This window comes from Paroedura picta, chromosome 3 (assembly GCF_049243985.1).
Source record: "Paroedura picta isolate Pp20150507F chromosome 3, Ppicta_v3.0, whole genome shotgun sequence".
NCBI lineage: Eukaryota > Metazoa > Chordata > Lepidosauria > Squamata > Gekkonidae > Paroedura > Paroedura picta.
Genome location: NC_135371.1, coordinates 109,462,144 through 109,479,471, shown reverse-complemented (window position 1 = coordinate 109,479,471; position 17,328 = coordinate 109,462,144). Strand labels below are relative to the sequence as shown.

Genomic DNA, 17,328 nt, shown 5'->3' with positions numbered 1-17,328 from the left:
GAAAGCAAGCTGAGCAGGGACTCAGGCAGCGGCAATGTCCCTCGGCACAAGACTACCCCCCCCCGGGCCTCAGTAAAATTGTCAGGCATTGACAGGTCCCCGGTGATAAAAAGGTTGGGGACCACTTTTATAGAGAATAAAAAGTAATAATAACAGCAATAAACAGGGAAATAATGTTTTAATGTAGCAAACAATCTAACTGACCCATGGTCGGTCATTTCTTTTACATGGGTTCAAAAGAGAGCGATTCAGGGGCCCAGTAGATGCTATAGCTTCTCTCCAGGCATCAGAGATCAGTTCACCTGCTTGTTTTGGACTCCATGGTATTATACTCCAAGGGCCCTCCCTGCCCCAAATTTTACCCCCTCCCAGCTCAACCCCCACAAGTCTGCAGGTATTTCCCAGCCCAGAGCTGGCAACCCTAACTGGAGCCCAATTCATATCAGTTGTTTTTTGTTGTCGCCTTCCCATCAGTTCCATCTGCACAGATGCAACATGATCATCTTGTGCCTTCACAAGGCATTACTCCATCCATGGACACAGATGCCATGAGAGATGTGGTGGAAGAAAGGGGTCCTGTAATCTCTGTTCAATTGAGAGCTCACGCCCACCTTCCCAGGACTGAAAAGTCACCCATGTGAGACTGCACAAGTACCATCACAATGAAAATGGGGTTCTCCTGTAAATGTCATTTTAGTGGTCAGGTGCGTTAGTCACACATCCCTCCCTCCTGCCCTTCTGTGAGCTCTCACCTAATTTTAGCAACTGGATCTCACTCTAGCAGTGGCAGACAGATACTGAAGGAAGGGTGCTCCATCCACTCCCTCTTACATAAAGGTAGCAAAACAGCGTTGTGAAGGGGGTCATTTTTACCATGGAGAGCCTGGCTGGTGTAATGGTTGTGACAGCCTCGAATCTGGAGAATTGGGCTTGATACCCGACTCCTCCACAGTTTTCTCAGAACGCTCAGCCTCCGTGGGCCTGCGCAGCCTCTGTGGGCCGAGGTGGCTGCCGCAAAGCCGCTGGAGCTGGGCCACTGCCACACAGCCGAAGGAGGCCGGGGTCCTCCTGCCTCAAGAGGGAAGGGGGGGGGAGGTCGGGGGAGCAATCAGGAAGAGTTTGCGTGTGTGTCTTTCTGACAGAGGGACCAAGGAGCCCCGGCCTGTCCCTGCATTTATTTTAAAACACCACAGTTAAACTTCTGGAAACCCCAAAGGGAAGTTGATCGCGAAACTGCTCTTACGGACTGCAGCATTTCCTAGCTGGGAAGGCAAAGCCCTCCCTCCGCCCCCCATCGAGCACCGGGCACATCTACGCCTGCTGGGGGTCGCAGGGGCAAGGGCGAGCCCTTCGCCTTGGTAGGAGCTCCAAAAGGAGCCGGGGCCGGAAGTCTTCGGGGGGGGGGGCGCCCAAGGGCCTGCAAGGAAGGTGCAAAGCCTTCGGGGTGCGACGTCTCCGCGACCTTTCCCGAGATGGCCACTCCGGTGCTGCCGCTTCACGGGAGGGCCTTTCGGACCGCGGTTGCTCGTCCGCGTCTCACGGAAAGCGCCGGTGCTGCTTTCGCCCTCGCCGCGCGTCTTTCCTCCGGGCGGATTCCCCGGGCTTTCTGCCGAAGCTGAGCCGCGCGGACGGAGCGACGCATCGATCTCGTTTCTTGGGCACCGTTAATATAATGAAGTGAAACAAAATCCTTTCACAGGCGGGGCTCGCGGTTCCTGGCCAGGGAGCAGCAGACTCCAAGCATCATGCCACGAATGCCAGAGAGCAGGATGAGGCGAGAGGACCGCGGGGGGCGCCAGGAGAGCACATTCGCAACCGAAGCCAATGCCTCGAGCGACCCCAATTGGCCCTTTTGCTCCACCCCGCCAAGAGTCGACCCGAGCCTGCGGGATCATGCCAGGCATAAGCGCCATCGCCCGAAGGCACACGCGCTCTGCCCCGTCTTGGCAGACGGAAGGAGACCGGCTCTTCTCGTCTGCAGGGCCCAGCCTCCCGCCCAACGCCGCCCCTGGACGGGCCCGAGGAAGGAGGGAGGCCCAGCAGGGGGAGCTGCGCGCCGAGATGCGCTTGCGCGGCCGCCGGCCATAGAGACTCTCCCGCCCCCGCTTCGCCGGCGCCTGCTGGCCGCCCTCGTGGACGCGCTTCCGCTTCCGCCTTGTTCCCTGGCCCGCCAGGATGGAGATGCAGGTGGCTGAGTGCACGGAGCGGCTCCGCCGGCAGGTCAGCGTCGGGGGCGGTGCCTGTGTCCGGGAGGCTCGGGGCGACACGTGTGTCACGCAAGTTCGGCCAGTCCCAGGGCACAAGCGGCCCTCGGCTTCTCCTCGTGAAACTGCAGTGCCCTCCCCGCCCCCCTAGCAGGACAGATCAGTCCCCGACAGAGTTTCCCTCCCACGGAGGCAAAAACATATTTAATAAACTAGGGGTGCTTTTTTTGGCTGCGCGGAGGCTACTGTGATTCTAAACCAGCCCCTTTCAGCCTTTTGACTATGGAGGGACCCCTGAAGTGGTGAGCTGTTCCCTCAGAGAAGTGGGAGCAGAAGTAAGATCCAGGAGCCATCCGATCGATTGTTTACAGGCTCCATTGTGTTGCTCTAGGCCTGTAGAGCAACAAGGGAAGTGGGCTTCCGTGACATCTAGTGATATTAGCAGCCATCCAAACGTCTAGGGAAAGTGGCATAACCTTTCCGGAGCTCTCATGTAAGCCCTATTCTAAACAAGCTGAAGAGGGTCAGACATCTAAAATAAAATACAAAAACAGATCATTCCTAGTAACCATTCATTTTGTAATAGCAATTTGGTAAGTTTTGAGCCCTGTGCAGCTAGAAATGGTTCCCTGTGCTGTGAAGTCCATTGTGCTTTTTGTTGCAGAAGACCTAGGCTAATTAGACCAGAACTATTCTGCAGTGTGTAGCTCTTTGAATTCTTGATCCTGCATATGGGTAGCATTATAATTTAGATCCCATTAGATTTAGAATGCAGTGTTTCTGGCCTTCAGATTTTAATGCAACTCTACAATGTATTTTACTCAGTCAAGAGGGATAGGGTATAAATTAAATTATAAATCAATAAAATGTATGTGCTGTTTATTCTGTGCTATTCTGGTAACTAATATTTTAAGAAATGTATCTGAATATTTAATGTTTAAATACAGTGTAGTGTATGTGTACATTTTAGTGATTATGCTTAACTTGGAACTACTCTTGGCAGGGTGGAGAAAAGGGCAGATTCAGATCGCTTGAGGCGTTCTCTTTTGCCACTAATTTGTGCTCTTGTCTTTTTTCTTCAGTCCTTTCCCCCCTCCATCCTGTTCTCTTGCTTTATCACCATGTCCACATGATGTCAGTGTTGGCCTGGCACACTTTAGGGCCTCTATTGCCCCGCAGCAAGGGAATGCAGACATATCTGCAGTCCCCAGTCTGCCATGGAACCCAAGGGGGCCTATCCAGCCGCAGGCCCATATAGACGTGGAAGAGCCAGAAGGGACAGAAAATGCTCCACTCTGCTTCACAGCACCCTGGGGCTGATTAGGGCATTTTTTAAAATTTGCATGAGCAATCCCACATTTGTGCAAATAAAAAATAACACCCCACCCCCACCCCCGGCAGCAGAACTGTTCCACCCTGGCTGCCTGGATGTGGAGGCAGTAATTTGGGGCAGACCTGCACCACCCAAAAAGGATGTGCAGGAACCCCCATGGGAATGCAGGAAGCAGCAGGGCACACAGCCCCGCTGCATACTCCTGGCAGTGGCCTGGTGTGGCCGCTGATGTGCTAAACAGTAGGACATGGGGAGACATTCCACAAGCTATTCTATTAGCTTTATCCATAGCTTGGTGGACCCAATCCAAAATGTCTGAAGAAGTTTGCGTTCCTCACTTTTTCATTGGGTGTGAACAAGAGATTGGCAAATTCTAGAAGCAGAAGGCTTTAAAGGAAATGCAGGAAGTTGTTTGGGGAAGAGATAAGGTTGACTTCTACAGCTTAGTTTCCTTTGAAGAACTTTCTTATAACTGGGCAATATTTATTCCTAGAAGTAAATACTGAAATATTCAAGATGCTGCAGTTATAGATTATATATAAAGACTGGATTTGAGAAAAGGGCAAGCACACTCAATAATATACAATAACATCCAGGCTGTTTTGCCTGCAGTCCTTTCTTGGCTTTGCCTACACAACAGAATCCCCTGATTAAACAGTTTAGCAAATTAGGTGATTTCCCTCCTCTTGTTGTTTAAATCAGACTTGGTTAAAAATCATACTTGAATCTTGTTACCTGTCAAATGTGTTCCTGAAGTTCCAGAATGCAAACCAAGTATGTATATTTATAAGACATAAAATCAGATTCAGCAAAGTAGTCAGTGATCCTTGCTCCTTTGATGGGTTCTGCTTGCACTTTGTTGAGTAAATCCCACGTCCTTAGGTAACTGCAGTCACCTGTATGAACCAAAGTAAGTGTTGACTGTTTCTTTCTTTCTTTATATCCCACCCTTCTGCCCTGTGAAGACCTAACACAGATTACATTGTTTCATTCTGCTCTGTTTTATCCTCACAACACCCCTGTGTGATAGATTAAGTTATGTGTGTGTGACTGTCCCAAGGTTACCCAACAAGCTTTTTTTGTCAGTATGAGGATTCAGAACTGGGTCTTCCAGAGCTTGAATAGTGACAATTTAGTACATGTATCCAGTAAGAATCTTTCTGTAGCCATTGGTTAGAAAATGTGTTGCTTGATTGTCTGGTTATGGCAGTATTCTCATATTTAATTATCGGTAATAAACAGTAGCACTGGCAAAGTTCTGATGTAATCTTCTATCATGCAACAGTGCGTTACATATGCTACTAATTTCATCTGCCTTCATAGGAGAAAGAAATAACATTTCTAACAGCAGAAATTGATCGTCTGAAAAATTTTGAGTGTTTGGGCATTTCTCCAAGCTTAGAGGGATTGCGGGAAGAGAATGCAAAACTTAAATATCGTTTAAACATTCTACAAAAGGTAAGCTTCCTTCTTGAAATGTTTGCTGTGTTTGAAAATGAAATTAATGCTGACCAGTTGACTTTCAAAACTCTCAAACACACTTTCTTTTTCTGCTAATGCACTCCCTTCCGCACACGGAGCCCCGTTGAAGGCTTGCTGGTTAAGGAGGTTTTACTCAAACTCTGGCCTGTTTGGACATGTGACTGGAGGCACCACAGCAAACTGGAGTTTGTTTCTTACTACAAATAGAGTTGCTAGCATTTTGAGCAGATATCTTGCTCAGTAATGACTACTGTGATAATGATATACACATCAGTGATACTTAATTATGCTGTTCTCATACTTGCATGTGTTAGGCTGCTGAATTTCGAAGAGTTAAAGAAAACCATACTGCCATCCCTTAAATAAGTGAAGGAGTATAATGTAAATAAGTGTAAAGGAGTATGATGTGCAAAATGCATCATTTTGAATACATTTTTGAAGAGGTTTACCCTCTCCCCTGTGATATTTTATGTTGGGCTGATAACACATATGTATTATCATGAATAGACACAATCCCAATGAGCTCCTTTGTTGATTTGGTGTGGACTAGGATGTCTTTCAGTTGCACTCTGCACACAAGGGGAGGAGAGAGGGAATTGGTGTGCATGACAACAAGCTACGTTTAAGCCCGCCTTGAACAAGTCTCTCTTTGCTTATCACATCTCAATTCACTCATTTAGTTTTGTAGTTCTAAATATTGGTATTTGTCCTTGATAAGGGTGTGAGCAAGGATGCTTAGTAGACAGTCCTTTTTATTTCATACTGAAATCTTTCCAGATCTTGTGTTCTTGTGCCGAAAATTGGATATTTTTCTGTTTGACCGGTTTAAGTCTTAAGTAAATGTCCAATGTCTAAAACTATTTAAAAGTTCAAATACTGGGGGTATCAGAAGGAACATTACCTCCTCCTTCCCCCAGAGGAATAGAATAAAGCACAATGTATTGCTGCAAACAATGGCAACCTTGACTCTCCCCAGAAGCCAGAAAATATTTTGATACTGTGGAATTCAGATTAAGTCTCAGAAAATGCAATATATGGGGATGTTTTTAGAAACAAAAATATATTCAGAAAACACAGTATAAAGTCATATTGATCTTACATTTAAAATTGTTATTATGGGGTTTAGGTGTATGTTCTAGACAACTTTCCTGGGTAATTGTATTTTGTGTTTCATTTTAGAGCCTTCAAGAGGAAAGAAATAAAGGAAAGCCCACAAAAGGCATGATTAATATCAACAACCGCCTTCAAGACATCTTTGGAATGGCTATTAAATCTGCGTATCCAGAGCTAGAAAACCCTCCACTGTTGGTGACCCCAAGTCAACAGTCTAGGTTTGGTGATTACCAATGTAACAGTGCTATGAGTATAACACAGGTAATTAACAGCGTGAGGATCTTCATGCCACTCAAATATTCTGTCCCAAGTATCACAAAGGTCCTCAGATGAGAAGATGGTGGAGGTCATTTCTGGTCATAACACATGTAATGTGCAGGCCCAAATAACGAATCTATCCATTGTTTAGGCAAAATACTCACTAGTTTTTCTTCCATAGCTCACAATAATGAACTCAATTGCACTGAGACTCTTCACAAAGGTCTGGGTGAACGTGGTGGTCTTTTCTACATCAGGAGGGGAGCCACATTCATCCTTAATTAGGTGACCTGCTTATCAGGACACCCTCCCTGCAACAGTTCAAAGCATACACACAAGACGACTTTCAGATGTTAGAGCACTTCAGCTTTGTCAACAGGGAAATGAGTTCCCTGAACCTGACACAGCATCAGGAACATCAAGGAGTGATTGCAGGCACAGCTCACTGGTTCCTCTTTCTCCCTCAGCCCAAGGTACTCAGGTCAGTTGGCTGTTACAGTTATCAAAGCCCTATGCTCATCACTTCTTCAGCTGGCAAGCCGGATGGGGCTGATGGTGTTGAACTCAGAAACAGTCCAATGGGGATGAGCTAGTGCTTGACTCCTGTAATAGGCGCTGAGACCCTTTCAGCAAAGGATATCAAACAAGATAGATATGCAAGTGCTCCTGGATCATCAGGTCAAGATCAGCCTGAGCTGGTGGACAGTCAAGAGCAATCTCAATCAGTGAAAACCGTCCCTCTTAACCCAGTTCCAACAAATATACACAGATGAAAACCTGACTGGTTGGGAACACTGCTGATCCACAGTTCAGCACAAGGACCCTGGTCACCTTTGGAACAGAGTCAGACCATCAGTCTTCTGGAGTTAGGGCAATATTTCTAGCGCTGAAATTCTTCAAACCAACAATACTACGCCCCCCCCCCCACACACACACACACACAATATAATCCACAGAGACCTATCAGCAAAGGCAAACCCAGATCCAGGAAACTTCAAAGGGAAGCTAAGCAGATCATGACGTGAGTGTAGGTACATCTGGCCTCTCTCAGGGCAGAGCATATCCAGAGAGCTGGTTCCAGAGAAGATAAGATTCTCTTAGGAGCTTGGCCACTTCTGCCACATTTGCTAATAGAGCCTCAGCCGAGGAGGTTGTAGAACCATTGCTGTGTCCAATCCCTATGTCTTTGTGCGGCATTACAAGTTAGACCAGTTGGAAGTGACAGAGGCAGCCTTCAGGCGCAGAATCTTGTAGGGGGTGATGGATTCCGGCAAGTCTTACCCACCCTTATAAAATGGGACTACTCCTGTATGTCCCATCAAGCTGTTCTTCTGACCTAGAGAGAGAACAACCATTGGGTACTCACCTAGGAGAGTCTTTCTCCTCATAGGTCAGGAGGACAGCTTGTCCCAGTGAAGTTAAGGTCCATCACATCATAGAGAAGGGGTAGCCTTGTAGCCTTCAGATAGGGACAGAGTCACTTATCAGCAGAGGCTCAAGAAGTCATGTTCCTTCGGATTAGAATCTCGCAGACATTCTAGCGTAGTCCAAAGAAAGTGAGAAAAAATCTTATCAGCGTGCATAGTTAAGTAGGCATAGGACCTTCTTGTCTCCTTTTATGCTTTCCTTCCTGCTAACCTTGTTCTAGTTATATTGGTTATTGCTACAGTTGATAATGGCAGAGAATCCTAACTGGAGAAGGAGGGTTTTCCCCACTGGGAGACAGGAAGTTAAATTTAGTCCTGCCTCCCTCAAGGTGAGATGGGAAACACCCACCGAGCTGTCCTCCTGACCTACAAGGAGAAGGACCCTTCTCGGTGAGTATCCAATGGTCATTCTCACTAGTGGCTTAAGGCCTTAATATTCCCAGCGTAAGACAGCAATTTTGTCACATCTCTTAGGGAGTCATAGACTTGTTAGGGAAATTGGCTGGCAGAGGTCTAAACAATGCTAATACGTGCCAGCCGGCAACTCTCTCTATGAACTTCTCTTACAGAAGCTGCCCCACAAATGTGTGTTCTTTTCCTCAGGGGGCTCATTAGCATATGCGGTTGGGTGGCAGCCAGCCCAACACAAGCTAACAGTTTTCTAAAATTTATTTTGACCGCCCCTTTACCCCAATTAAGTTGCTGTTATGAGTCTTGTCCTGTGACAAGTTGCTCAGTGTCCATATTGTTTGTGCGCCTTGATATCATATGGCTCTCCCTCCTGATTTAGCACATAAACTGGCTTGTTTCCATCCCCTTTTCCACCTCCCAACTCATGTTTTCTCTCTCCTTGCCAAGATCGATGTCCCGAAATACATTAGTGCCTCTGTTAGTGTGTGCAATGTGTGCTTGACTGATAATTGCTTTCGTGGTAATGAATCTTAGTATAAAAAGTTCCCCCCTCCCTATTCTTGGATTCTGAAAACATTCTGTAATTTGTGTTAACTGATGCCTCTTCCTATGAAAAGGAATAGATTCCAAATGCCTATGTTCCCTTTATCATCCAGGAATGTGATTGTGAATCCCTTTTTGTGTTGTGAGAACAATAAAACAAGCAAGTATTTTTCACATCATCAAATAAAAGCAATTAAAAAGTATCTCTTCCTTAAGTATTCTGGCTTTCACTCCCTTCTGTTTCCTCTACAGTAGGAAACATAACAAAAAATTAGAAGCATCATTCTCAGAAGCTTTTCCAAAAGAGGTTATGGTTTTAGAAAAGGCAAGCTGGAGAGAAGGGGGTGTATTTCTGAATATGTATTGGTGGCAGGGATGAGCTGAGGCAAAGAGCAAGGAAACCTCCAACATATCTCTGAAGCTTCCAGTTCCTCCAGCTTGGGGAGGTCAAGCTCAATATGTTAATGAACACATACAAAGGTGGTTCTTTCTGCATTGGCAGGTCATATGGAGAGGCTGTTACCTGGCACGTACTCTCCAGTTGTATTGTATTTCTCGGGTTATGCTCTCAAGCCCAGCAATACTGACGGGGGTTGTTTTTGTTTTGCTGTGGAAAGGCTAATTGCTAAAAGGGAGTTTATCACACAGCATTAAGAGTAGAATTATTAAATGGTGGTGGCAGAAAACCCTCTGATTGTTGCCCACCCCCAGAACTGAATCCGGTGATGTAGAATAGTGGTTTCTTTATTTTTGGAAGGCAGATGTTTAATAAATGAAAAGCCTATTTCAGTGCATAGTAAAGGTAACATTTGAATTGCTGGGACATGAGTGTGCGAGCAGTGGAATTTGCTGCTTCTCACTGTGTTCATTTCCAGAGCTTAGAAGCAGGATTAACTGTCATTAAATATGCTTCAGAAGTAGCTGAACAGTCAGAATGTTCTTTCAGCAAATGAGTGTTTCTGTCAAATTTTTATTTTAAAATATATTAAATTCCATTCCTCTTTGAACAGTCTGTAGAGTATAGGCTTCATGCATTTTCTTTTCAGCAAGCAACTGACTTGTGCCCTTTCCTTGTGTTTTTCAGATACTGCTCAAGACCAAAGAGCAAAAAGTAAGCCCAAGAGAAATCGCCGATAAGATTGCCAGAAATATTCCTAACAATGAATGCATTGAGAAGGTTGAAATCGCTGGTCCAGGTAATTATTCTGTAGTTGCTTTTCTGGTACATATAAATCTGATATAGGAGTATTATATCACTTGACAAAAGGACTCAGTAGACTATTGGGAATTAGAATTTGAGATGAGATATTTTTAAGAAGCGTTCTCCTTTCTTTTGCTCTCTTGTATTAAAACATCTTCAAGTCTGCTGACCAATTAAATATGCCATCTTTTTCATCACTCCAAATGAATTCAGTGGGTTGGATTGATTTGTCATCTAAATGTCCATGTCCAACAGCACTATGTGTTCAACTTGGAAGAATGGAGTATTAGAAATAAAATTAAGAATTATCTATGTACTAGCGGCAAAGCCCTTTCATAAGCCCCGGCAGACCCAGGGAAGGGAGGCTTTGACACCCCCCCCGTCCCCTTCCTCCCCGCAGGTGGCTCCCTGGGCCACAGCAAGCACTGTTACTGGAGCGAGAGCGCTTGGCGCAGCCCAGGGAAGGAAGGCTTCCCTCCCCCGTCCCCTCCCTACCTGCAGGCAGCTTCCTGGGCCACGGCAAGCGCTGTTGCTGGGGTGAGAGCGCATGGCATGGCCCAGGGAAAGGAGGCTTCCCTCCCCACAGGTGGCTCCCCAGGCACCGGAGAGTACTCTGCGGGGCACTGAGTGGGGAAACAGCCGCCGCCGATGCCCAGCTCGCCGGTCCCTCACACATCACAGCCCCTGACTCTGTGCTCGCTGGCACAAAACACCGGGCCGAGGCCACAGCACACAGGGCAGGGGGCGCAATGGGCCTGGGGACACCGCCATAGATGGCGGGAGTTCGTCAGCATTGTGCTGGTAAGTGGCACCACTGTTGGGGGGGCGTTGGTGCTTAACAGGCACTTGTCATCCACAAGAGCCTGCCGGACAGGGTGCCCAGCAGTGGCAAGAGCTTAGAGGCCATGGGCAGAGTAGTTGGTGCATCCCCTGCCCTGTGTGTTGCCCTGTTTGCGGCGGGTCCGCCCCAGTGTTTGCTGCCACCATCGGAGCATCATCAGTGGGACTGGGGTTTTCGGTGGAGCGGCGGACAGCATGAGATATGCATCGTCTGCCAGACAGGAACGCGTGTGAGGTGAAGGGAAAGCGGGCGGCAACAGAGGGTGGGAGCTGTAGGGGCGGACCAATCTGGGTGCGGCCATCTTTGATGGCCACACTCTGATTGGCCCTATTCCAACTCGGGCAGCCGGACTTGCTCCACCCCAAGGCCTGTTTCACAAATAGATAGAGGAGCCATGGATAAGGATTAGGGGTCAGTTGCTGAGGGTAACCGAGCCAAATACTGCACCTGAGAACCCCGTCTTGTCCTAGATACAAAAGATATAGCAGAAATTTACTGTCAAGGAATTTAGTGCTCAGAGTGGTCTTTCTAGAAAAACAGAATGCTGATGAGGGCTGTTTAATCTTCCTGATATTTTGCATTATTTTATTATTTATGTGCTGAATTTTTGAGTTTTCATTATTATTGCAAATGGTTTGTTAAACATTGCTGGTTATTGTCTCTTCAGTCAAAGCTGCTCTACACCAATGAAAACAAGGACTAGTCTTAATAATTAAATGTTATATAGGTTACATTCTCAGCAATGGTTCTTAAAATTTTCCTTTTTCCTGTGAAGGTTTCATCAATGTACATCTGAAAAAGGATTTTGTTTCCAGACAGTTGAGCAATATGCTACTGAATGGAGTTCAGCCACCTGCTGTGGGTGAAAGGAAGAGGGTATGATAGTAAATCATGACCAAATGTAATATTCAAGACATGCTTCTAAAATTAGTTAGTAGGCAGGTTTACTGGAAAATTATTTTGATTTTAACCAAGAAACAGGTTTTGTTTTCTGCAAGTATTTCCCAAAACATAGTTTGATAAACATGAACAAACATGAACATGACAAACTGGAGCTTATCCAGAGGAGGGCAACAAAGATAGTGAGGGGTTTGGAGACCAAGACATATGAAGAAAAATTGGGGGATCTTGGTCTGTTTAGCTTGGAGAGGAGACGACTGAGAGGGGATTTGATAACAATCGGCTGCCACATTGAGGATGGAGCAGAGTTGTTCTCTGTTGCCCTGGAGGGACGGACCAGAATGAATGGGATGAAAGTAATTCAAAAGAAATTCCGGCTAAACATCAGGAAGAAGTTCCTGACAGTTAGAGCGGTTTCTCAGTGGAACAGGCTTCCTCGGCAGGTGGTGGGTTCTCCATCTTGGACATTTTTATACAGAGGCCGGATAGCCATCTGATGGAGAGGCTGATTCTGTGAAGGCTTAAGGGGGTGGCAGGTTACAGTGGATGAGCGATAGGGTTGTGAGTGTCCTGCATAGTGCGGGGGGGTTGGACTAGATGACCCATGAGGTCCCTTCCAACTCTATTATTCTATGATTCTATGAATTGGGCTGAGCTGCATAAATTATAACAGTATATAAGCCATTATTGAATATTTAAGAGTATGCAGTTGGCATTCACTTTTTTGTTCTTGCTTAGTCTTTTTAGTAAATGGTGAACATATCTATGAAATATCACCCCTTCCACATATCCCAAGTTTATAATACTTGACTGTATGTATCAACATTCAGTACGTTTGGGGCAAGCAGCCTGAAACCTTTGATAACCTTTTTGAGAGAGTCAGTAAGACCCCCGAACTTTGTGCATTAGAGTTAATGTGAGTTTCATAGTGAATGTACATAAACACTGGTGCTGTGTAGAATATATAAGCAGCATAATAGGGGGTTGGCATTATGCCATTATTTGTGTGTGATTGCCAAGCATATGTGGAGTACGCACCATTTGACAGCTCAAAGTATTTCATGCTGCCTCATCACTAGGGTAATATGTGTATTCAGCAGTCAGTGTGTGATGAGTGGACTGTGAACCTGGTTCCTTGTCCATCGTGATAGCACATGCATATTCTCTATTGAATGTGAATTACAATTGGCCTTTGTGCACATTTTCCAGTTAAGAATGTGTTTAGCATGAGCCTGTTTTTAATATCCTGTTCTGAATGCAGGTTGTGGTTGACTTCTCCTCACCTAACATTGCGAAAGAGATGCATGTTGGTCATCTGCGGTCAACTATAATTGGTGAGAGCATGTGCCGCCTCTTTGAGTTTGTGGGATATGATGTTCTAAGGTAAGTGCAATAAAGGTAGAATTGTGCAAGTTCCCAAAATGCATTCTGGGCATATACCATCCTTCCTCTTGGATGTAACTGAAAATGCACATGCTGAAATATTTTATGCCTTACTTTTTGTATTCCATCTATCTTCCAAAGAACTCTAGGTGGCATACATGGTTCTTATGTCCCCCTTTCTGTCCTTGCAGTGACAAAATGTTGTGGTGAGTGTCATGGTTGAGGATGGATTTGAACATGGGTATCCCCAGTCTGTCAGATGCTCTAACCCTTTATGATGGATGCCTCTACACACCTCCCCACACTGCAGAAGATTTTATATCCAAAATGGGATGAAGTTTCCTCAGAGACTGAGCTACCTTTGTAACATGGTTTTCTGTGTTATGTAAATGCTCACTATCCCACCCGCCACCATTAGAGTTTCGGGGCTTTATTTAGCCCTGTAACCTTTTGGGAAGGTGCAGAGCCATCTTTTCCTTTAAAACTCTTGGTCAGAATGGCATTTAGGCATTTTTACTAACAAACCATGCAATATTTTATTTTACAAAGTGGGGAAGGGTAGTTGGTATGAAGAGTCAATTTTCATTATACAAATCAATAATTCCACATCTTCTAGTTCTTAGGAGCTTTTACAGATACTTTACTTTCAGGTGGTAAGAATTTCCTTAGAGCGAGAGGTTTCTTCACTGTGTTTATTTGTTGTTCTTCCCTGGTCCCCCCTCTGATTCCTAGAAAATGGGCACTCTTATGTCCCATTTTACCCTCTAGCTTTTTATCCATGTTTCCTCCCCTGCTTTGACTTCACTACCAAAGTCTCCAAAGCTTGTCTGCCTAGTTCACAACAAAACACTCAAATTGTCTTGGGTGACATGAATCTTCTTCTTTGAATAATTTCTTTGCATTTTGCGGTGGTCTATTTAAAGATCCCAAAATAGATTAGCACAGCAATAAAGCATGGAACTGACTCACCGGTTCTGTCTGCAGAGATTATTTGTTCAGTTTTGTTTGCATTTTCATGTGTTTCGTGCTCTTTATTGTGCAGATTAAACCATTTAGGAGATTGGGGCACCCAATTTGGAATGCTTATTGCTCATTTGCAAGACAAATTCCCCGATTATCTGACTGTCTCTCCTCCCATTGGAGATCTCCAAGCTTTTTATAAGGTATTTTTGGGTTTGAAATATGATGCTGCTGCTACTTTTATTTGCTGGAGATTGTTCACTGCATAGAAGCCTGAAACTATAGGAGTTCAGCCTCAAGGGCTTACTGTTTGTAAAGATTTATGGTGAATAGAGGAGAAGGTATGCAAGTGGATAGAAATTCCCTATAATAGTTTGTAACATGCCCTTCCACTAGAATGGTTGTCCTAGTGTAAGGGCATGTTACAAACTGTTATAGGGAATGCATGCCTTTGTCAATATGTGCAAGAAGCCTCTGTATGCAAGTGTAGCATGCCACAATCTATACCTAGATTTCCTGCACATTTATACTTGGAAGTACTTTTGGTAATGATTTCATAAACGATGGGAGCCAAATACCTTTCTTGGTGTAGTCGAGAGCCAGCTTGGTGTAGTGGTTAGAAGCGCAGACTTCTAATCTGGTGATCTGGGTTTGATTCCGTGCTCCCCCACATGCAACCAGCTGGGTGACCTTGGGCTCACCACAGCACGAATAAGGCTGTTCTGACCAAGCAGTAATATCAGGGCTCTCTCAGCCTCACCCACCTCATAGGGTGTCTGATGTGGGGAGAAGAAAGGGAAGGCGACTTTAAGACGCTTTGAAACTCCTTCATGTAGAGAAAAGCCGTATATGAGAACCAACTCTTCTTCTTAAAGATAGTCAAGATTACTACCTTTGAAATATACATGCAGATGGATACTGTGGTTATGTTTCTCCAAGCGAAAAAGGCTGAGCCAGAACCATGGGCTATATATACCCACATGAAAACACATGCCCAGTCATTTGTGCTTCATACCATTGATCTCCTTGGAGGGCAGGGATCATTCCTCCCTCCTTCTGCCAGAGTAGATGATTTGCAATATCGGGCTGGGGCTGCAGGCCCACACAGCTTCAACTCATGCCTCAGGCTTTGTAATGTACAGTAATGTTCTCATAGCACCCCTCAGTATATCAAATGAGTTGCGTATAGCACTGCTTTGGTGCTGGGGCCTCGATAAAGATTTTTAAAGAAAAGCTTAGTTTTATTTGATGACTATTCAATGGTGGTGTTTCAATCAAACCTCCACATGATTTCTTATCAGGAATGTTGAGACTCCTCTTCAGATAATGTGTGATGTTTTATATTTCCTAAGGAGATTAGAAGATCATGGTCCTGTAGAATATGAAGGAATAACATGAGACCTAAGGAGTGCCACCAGCTCCAGTCATTGACACTCTTGCCAGCACTGATTTCTTTCAGTAAATCACAAAAGTATATACCCCTCAAAGACCAGTCCACCACCTCCAACTGGCGAGTGATCCCTGTCCCCAAGGAAGCTCGTCCAACCTCAACTAGGGCCAGAGCCTTTTCTGTCCTGGCCCCACCTGGTGGAATGAGCTCCCAGATGAGAACAGGGCCTTGCCACAGCTAGATCAATTCTGCAGGGCCTGCAAAAGGGAGCTATTCTGCCAAGCATTTGGTTGAGGTTGACCGAAACTATCACCATCTATGGACCCCCTGAGCCCCTCCCCTTGAAGCAAAAATCCAGAACTGACCAACCATGGATCCATTAAAATATTGATGTTCAAACTGTTACAATGCTGGTGTTGTTAAACCCTGTTTATCACTGTTACTACAAAATTACACTGCACTGTTCTTGTTGTTCCATGTAAACTGCCATGAGCCACAGGGTAGGGCGGAATATAAATATAAATAAATAAATATTGTGTTATTGTTTCTCTGCACTGTTTTTGATCTAGGAATCCAAAAGGAGATTTGACACCGAGGAGGAATTTAAGAAGCATGCATACCAGTGTGTGGTCCTATTACAGAGTAAAAATCCAGACTTCCTCAAAGCTTGGAAACTGATTTGTGATGTTTCTCGGAAAGGTGATTTTGGAATTCATTCTGTGCCCCTCTCTTTTGAAAAACTGAAAAATGTGCCTGTATTGTATTTTGGGTGTAAAATATTCCCCTACCTGCCAGAAATCAGGATGACATGATTTGTTCTTGCAGAACCTGTGCTGAGTCTTAGAAATCACAGCTCTCTGTTCCAGCTGCTCAAGGACTGTTTGATAGGTCCAAAATTCGGCCAGCTACAGATGTCAAGCTGATGGGCCAATAGTTACCTGGATCCCCTTTTTTCCCTTTCTTGAAGTTGGGGACAGCATTTGCCCACCTCCAATCATCTGGCACCTCACTTGTGTGCCAAGAAATGTGAAAAATAATTGACAGAGGTTCAGAGATTACATCTGCAAGTTCTTTTAGTACTCTTGGATTCATCTGGCCCAGAAGACTTTGTTTCATTTAAAGCAGTGGTCCCCAACCTTTCTGAGGTTGGGGACCGGCAGGGCATTGGGGTGCGACCGGGGAAGTTTTTTACTGCGGGGGGGGTGGGGAGAGGGAGCCGCGGCCCGGCGCCATGGCCTTCACGGCCCGGCACCGGGCCGCGGCCCGCAGGTTGGGGACCACTGATTTAAAGAAACTAGGTGTTTGTGGACTACTTCAACAATGATCCTAGGCCACCATTCCCATCTTCCCTGTTGTGCTACATTTTTTCCACATAGAGCACTATTTCCCTCACAAGAGAAGACTGAGGAGAAATAGGAGTTAAGCAGTTCAGTCTTCTCTTAATCATCTGTTATAATTTCACTTTATTGTTCTAGCAGTGGTCCTACCATATCGCTAGTCTTTTTCTTACTTCTTGCTAGCCTAAACTCATATTGAGCTTCAGCTTTTCTCACACTGCTCCTACAAACATTTGGTAGCTGTTATACTTGTTGTAGTAGGTTGCCAACTTTGGGTACTGTTGTTCTGCTCTGGCTTGTTGGCCTGGGGGGCCAGCAAAGTTTGGTTCTCCTGCCAGAGCTGTTCTCACAGAGCAGTTCTGTCTCAGGGTGTCTGGCATCAAGAGAGGAAGGGAAAGCGATTGTAAGCCACTTTGAGACTTCTTTGGTTAGTGAAAAGCAGGGTACAAAAACCAATAGCTTTTCATCCTCTTGACTTTTCATGATTTGTTCTTGACTTTTCATGATTTGTTGGTGGGAAGGCTGGAAGGGAGAGCCTGTGATGA

General features: G+C 45.4%; 1 protein-coding gene across 1 annotated transcript in view; it reads left to right on the top strand.

Moving 5' to 3' along the window:
* The first annotated feature begins 2,064 nt into the window (after positions 1–2,064).
* RARS1 (arginyl-tRNA synthetase 1) overlaps positions 2,065–17,328 on the top strand; it is a 28,287-nt gene continuing 13,023 nt past the window's right edge. The window contains exons 1-8 of the mRNA XM_077327155.1: positions 2,065–2,220; positions 4,861–4,995; positions 6,199–6,393; positions 9,856–9,967; positions 11,589–11,689; positions 12,975–13,096; positions 14,139–14,259; positions 16,016–16,145. Coding sequence (XP_077183270.1) covers positions 2,176–2,220; positions 4,861–4,995; positions 6,199–6,393; positions 9,856–9,967; positions 11,589–11,689; positions 12,975–13,096; positions 14,139–14,259; positions 16,016–16,145 — 961 coding nt within the window. The 5' untranslated portion in view covers positions 2,065–2,175. The remainder of the gene's footprint in view (positions 2,221–4,860; positions 4,996–6,198; positions 6,394–9,855; positions 9,968–11,588; positions 11,690–12,974; positions 13,097–14,138; positions 14,260–16,015; positions 16,146–17,328) is intronic.